At 25.9% G+C, this 6,511-nt stretch overlaps 1 protein-coding gene across 1 annotated transcript; it reads right to left on the reverse strand.

The window, feature by feature from the left end:
* Positions 1-962: 962 nt before the first annotated feature.
* LOC119664807 (hsp90 co-chaperone Cdc37-like) lies at positions 963-2,218 on the reverse strand (the record flags this gene model as incomplete). The annotated part of the gene is made up of 4 exons (XM_038074205.1): positions 2,189-2,218; positions 1,908-2,102; positions 1,233-1,835; positions 963-1,169 (listed from the first exon to the last, which is right to left on the reverse strand). Coding segments are annotated over exons 1-4 (1,035 nt in total), but the record flags the coding sequence as incomplete, so codon positions are not given.
* Positions 2,219-6,511: the final 4,293 nt, after the last annotated feature.

Consider the following 6,511-nt stretch of genomic DNA (forward strand, 5'->3'; position numbering starts at 1 on the left):
ATTATTATAATAAAATTATTATTATAATAAAATTATTATTATAATAAATGTAATATTTTTAAATTTTTAGTTTTTTATTTTATCCACACGGGTTGATCAGTTTTTCAAAAACAAATTGGACAAAAACTATATTTTTGAATAATATTTATTAATATAATACATTTTTTACATACATTTTTAAATTAATCCCGCATCGTAAAAACTGCGTATAGAATTTAAAATTAGTTTTATGTAATGTGATATATTACTCGCAAAAAAAAATTAATTGTATATAAATGAAATTATGCATAAGTAATACAATGTATTAGTATAGTATAGTATAATATTTTAAGTATGGTATAATATTTTTAGCATAGTATAGTATTTTCAATATAGTATATTGAAAATACTATATTGAAAATAGTATAGTATTTTTAATATAGTATAGTATTTTTAATATAGTATAGTATTTTTAGTATAGTATAGTATAAACATATATTTCAGAACTATGTTGTAGTATAATACAAATATAATGTTTAAAATATATTTTTGCGTTCATCAGAAATCGTAAAATGATATTATAATAGTGTTGTAAGTATTTATAAATATATGTTTACCTAATGTTTTATGGATATACAAAACTTTTAAAAATTTATTTACTATATATTAAAAGTTTTCAAATATTAAAAGTTTCTAAGTTTTCCATTTAGAATGGAATTTTTTTTTTTAGCACAATAAAAAAAAGCTAAAAGTATGATATTGTTTTCAAATTTTTTTTTTGGTTTATAAACTTTTTACTTTTTTTATTTAATATTTTTTTTTTTTTTTGTATAAAGTTTGTACTTTTTTTATTTATAAATTTAATACTTTTTTTTATTTATAAATCTTTTGTATGTTTTTTTTTTCGGCGACTTTCCCTTTTTTTGTTTTATCTCTTCTTTCTGAATTTTTTCCTCTTTCTCAATAATTTTCTTTTTCGTAACATTTTCTTCTTTAACAACATTTGCGTCATTCACAATAGTTTCTTCTTCCACAACATTTTCTTCGTTCTCATCTGCATTCTTCCAGCTTCCATTATCAGTTGAATTCGATTTCATTCCTACATGTGAAAACAGAGGTTTGTCGGAAAAAAAACGGCGTAACTTCATGTCATTTAAGAAATGAGTTTTGGAAGCCTCTGTTGGCGGCACCTATAATTTGTAATGAAAATTAACTTTAAATCATTTTGTGATTAATCAGAAAATACAACTTACTTTTAAAAACTGAGTAATTAAACTACTATGACATGCAACTTCTATATAGAAATAATCATGATCAGAAATCATAAAACCCTCAAAGAAAGTCAATGTCTTATTAAATTCTTCAACCTTTTGAAGGAATTTGATTGCATTATATATGTCGCTTAAGCATTGATCTACCAATCGTTTTGGGTTTACAACTGGAGTTTCCTCACTCATAGTCAGTAAGTATTCCAAAACTAAGAACTGAAAAATTGCTCTGCGTGTTTTGGCAACGTCTTTAGTTGCGCGAACTTTGAAAATCCAAGTCAACATATAACTTGTTGCCTCACTACATACAATCTGTGGATGAGCATGAAAAAATCGTCCAGTTTCAGTTAAAGAGGACAAGGAACTATATTCCTGGCACAACTTTGCATTATTTTTAGCGAAATATTGTACTTTTTGATTGTACTCATCACTGAGCATCGCAAACACTTCATAATGAGATGCACTTTTCAGTGGCATGTCATATAATATAACACCGCTTGTCACTACCAATTCAAAGGACAATGCTGAAACTTTAGCTTTTATTTCTTTTTCGAGCTTTTCAATTTTACTGCAATGTTTCTCAATTTTCTATAACCAAAAAAACAAAAAAAAATATCAAATTTTTATATTATTTTATGCAAATTTTAATTTAGTGCTCACCAATTGGGCATTACCATCGATATACGGGCGTTTATATAGTTCACATAGAATCGTTTCAAACTTTGCAACTTCAAGTTTTATTATAACCAAACGCTCATAAATATCAACTGATTTGTCATATAAGTCCAGCACTTTAGCCTTTTCTTTTTTAATGAGATCCACAAAAATATTTGTTTCATCCTCGTCGTCAGAAATCTATATTAAAATATTTTAGCACGTTTTAAATGTATGTATACGTGTATGCATTGCAATGAATGTGGCTAAACTAATTGTTTACTTACCGTTAGTTTCTCAAACTTCGAATAATCCATCCTGCTTGAAATCTTTATTTCAATATGATTGGTATCTCAATTTGGTAGTAGAAATGTTCTGAAAGGATTAAGCTCTGCTTAAATGATATAGAATTCTATATATATATATATACATATAGTTGACAAAAATATACAATTTTAATTAATAACAAATTTTACATCGATGTTTTTTTGTTCAATTAAACTGAAATAAATATTATTTAAATAAAACTATTAAGTAAATAAACTTAATATAATTGCATTAATAAATTAATATTTAAATCAGTCTGAATATAATAATTTTTATATATAATAATAAATATTTATTAAATACACAACAATTAAATATTATAATAATACATATTATATTTAAATACAATAATACATATATAAATATAATAATACATATTATATTTAAATACAATAATACATATTTAAATATAACAATAAATATTATAACACGGCCGTAACGTATATCGAAATAATCTAAATAATTCGGCTTTTTATAATAATCATTTATATGGTATAGACGAAATAATTTAAAATTAATTATATTTATACTTTATGAACCATTTAATTTAAATTTGTTGTGTGATGTACACGAATAATATCTTTACTGAACTGTACAAAATACATATCCTCATGAACCAGACTTATGACCTAAGGAAAAAAAAAAAAAACACCACTCTAAGATGTAAGGTGTGTTCAGTGTTCAAACCTCTTTCAAAGCATAGCTTTTTTTTTGCGTTTTGTTTATTTGTTTAATTTGGAAATGGCGTTACTTTTATGGTCTTTTAATGAAATGACAAATAAAAATGAACAAATTAACATCATAACGTACGCATGCACGCATATACACATACATATGCATATAATCGCAATGTATCCACATTTCGGCTATATACTAAGCTATACACAAACGAACGCACGCAAGACACACACACACACTGACGACAATTCCCTACCAACAACAAAAGACGTTGTACGTAGCCGTGTGAATTAAGTTTTTGCCTTAAAATTTTTAAAGCGAGCTTTTACTTGTATTGTTGCTGTATTTGCTTATTTTTTTTTTTTTTTTGTTTATTTTTTTATACCCTATTTCATTCGAGTTTCCTTTAATTTTTGGGAACAATAAAACGGAAACGGCTAATAGCAACAATTGTAATCTTCAAGTGAAAAGCGTCTGAGTTGTTGGAGCGAATTGTAAATGTTGCCGTCTTTGGCTTGTTGTTGTTGTTATTGTTGATGGCTATTGTCATAAAGTGGAGATGCGTTGATGGTGAATGCGTGCAAGAAAAACCCAATGTAATTTACATCTACCAAAGTCGGAAAAGTACAGTGGAAAAGAGGTGGGGGGTAAGAAAAAAAAAAAAAAAATATCTGCAGCTCATCTCAGTCATATACACATTCTATAAAAAAGCGAAATAAATACAATAGACACAGATACATAAGTGGAAAGCAGCAACAACAACAACTACAACAATAATAATAACACAAAGAAGAACAGCAACAATAATAATGACTGCCATAACAACAATAAATACAATAGCAGTTAAAACCAACATCGGCATCAACAAACAAAGGCACGCATACGCACACTAACTAAATAAATGAGTGAAGGATAGAGGGAGAGTGTGTGAATATGACAGTTATTGTTGACAACATACGCACAGACAACATATACTAATTCACTCAGCAACATATGCACACACACCTAAAAATAAATACGCGTTCACCGTGCAATTGCAAAGGACATATACGTAACCATGCCGTCGCAATACAGGGTAATAGTTATTCAAAAAACAGGGTGAGGAGAATACAATATAAGAATTTAATGTATTTCATAAAGAGAAGTCTTGAAAAAGTGTCGTCAATATATATTCTATGTAAAAAAAAAAAAAAAATACAAAAAAAAAGTATCGGGAATTAATAATGTTGCCTTTAAAGTTGTCGTCGTCATACACCCCACCCCCCTAGGATCGAATATATCACGATCATAGTTGCCTGCATGTTCAGAAGGGAGTAAGGGCTTCTTATTCGAAAATTAAATTTGTATGAAATTATTATTTATTCCGTCGATTGATTCGAGATCAATGAAAAGTAAATTTCAGATTATAGCTAGCTCCTAGTGTGCAGAATTATGATATATACATATATATTTGGTTTACCCTGTTCTATGTATACTTGCAATATTCTATAACAAATACGGATATACGGATATACATAAAATCATTACAAAATATTTTACTTACATTCATGAATACGTATACGTCAGTATGTTTAGGTATGAAGTGTGAATAAGTGTTAACCATTAAATCTCATCTCCTTAAAGATATGTGTCAAGGGAAATATACAGTAAGACACACCAATTTAATTTTGGCTTTAAATATAAAGGCAAATATTCGGATGAATATTTTTCGTATCTGTTCTTCTGTTTGGCAGTATTTCTGACTTCCTTTAATGAGCTAACGCAAATGGAAATAAGAAAAGAAAACCAAATATAATATCAACACCAAATTTTTTGCGATGCCATGTACGAAAATCAACAAAACTCTCAACAAAAACACTAAAAAGAAATTGTACCATAACTGCGAAAGCAGTGAAAGTTGGAGCGAAAGTAAGATATACTCGTTATTCTAAATGGGTATGGTAGCGCTATAATCAACCTATTTGCTCAAATGCTTACGTCAATAATTGCAAAGGATATATATGCAAACGCAGTTACATTAGCTTTAAAAGCATCCTAAATAGCTACTCCCAAATGATTTTTATTTCTTGTACGTGTTTTTTAAGTGAAAATTCCTATTTGCCCAATATTTTTGCGCCCCTCTTTTTGGAGATATGCGGGCGGTACACTCACTCTGTTGCTATTTATACTTTATTTTATTTTTTGTTTACTTGGAGCCTTAGACTTTAACAGTCAGTCTTGATGCTAGCGTACTTCACAAATGTTTGCGTTATTTTAATACTTTTTACAAGTTGGAAATGTTATTACAAAATTAGTATAAATAAGAAAAAAAAAAAAAACAAAAAAAAGAAAAGGTTAAAATTATTAACACTAAATAAGCTCAAATATTAGAAAATTATTTCAAGTTTAATGCAAAACGGAATAAAACGATAATTATACATACAAACGAGTAATTTTTAAATATTTCAATTATCGCAAAAAAAAAAAATATATATATATATATAATAAGGAAGTCAACTTTGCATAAGATCAAATTTCCATAAATAAAAAAATTTATAATTAATATTTTCATACAAAAAAAAAAAAACTCGCGAATTCCAAATAAACAACAAAATACTATTTTTAGTAGCTATTCAACGGAGCCGTGAACCACACACATAAATTTTGGAAGTAGTTCGATTCAGTTAGTCAATAATCTCAACCCTTACGCTACAGTTCAGTTATCTGTTTATTAAAAATTACTTTAAAAAGCTAGTTCCTGATTCGATAAATAGTCCTAGACACATCGAATTGATTTTTGAAGGTTCAATCAAGAAAACCTTATTTGAGGCCACACTAAATAAATTTTGGTAGATGAAAATCAAGTGTCTCTGACTGCATGTATATAAAACTATAAACCATAAATGGTTGAAAAAAAAAATTGGTGCATGTATTGATTAAATAATTTTTTCAACTGACTTAATTCTCCATAAGTCACTAAACTATAAATTTGAATGTAAAAAGGTTTACCAAAGGCATTAACAATTTTGGTAACTGAGTAATATGGAACACTATATGGCCAAACTGTGTTTTGTAGTTACTATGTCACTCGGTTTCCGAACTCATTAATCAATAACGTAAATAATTGAATACTCAAAGATACTCATTTATGATATGGTAAATCCAATGACATTAAACATTAAACGAAATTACATAATATGGGGCTCATAAAAATATTACATATTACAACAAGACATGATTTTATAAACTAATATAAAAAATAAAATAAATTAATATAAAAAATAAAATAAATTAATATAAAAAATAAAATAAATTAATATAAAAATAAAATAAATTAACATAAAAATAAAATAAAACAAATTAAAATAAAAAATAAAATAAATTAATAAAAAAAATTAAATAAATAGATAATTACCTATTTAATATATAATTAGATTTTACAAAATAAAAATAAAATAAAATAATATAAAATAAAATAAAACCAAAATAAATATGAATTCAAAATAACATAAAAATAAAATAAAAATAAAATAAAATAAAATAAAATAAAATAAAATAAAATAAAAATAAAATAAATATAAAATAAAAATAAAATAAAAATAAAATAAAAATAAAATAAAAATAAA

This window comes from Teleopsis dalmanni, unplaced genomic scaffold (genome assembly GCF_002237135.1).
Source record: "Teleopsis dalmanni isolate 2A unplaced genomic scaffold, ASM223713v2 unscaffolded_contig_2670, whole genome shotgun sequence".
NCBI lineage: Eukaryota > Metazoa > Arthropoda > Insecta > Diptera > Diopsidae > Teleopsis > Teleopsis dalmanni.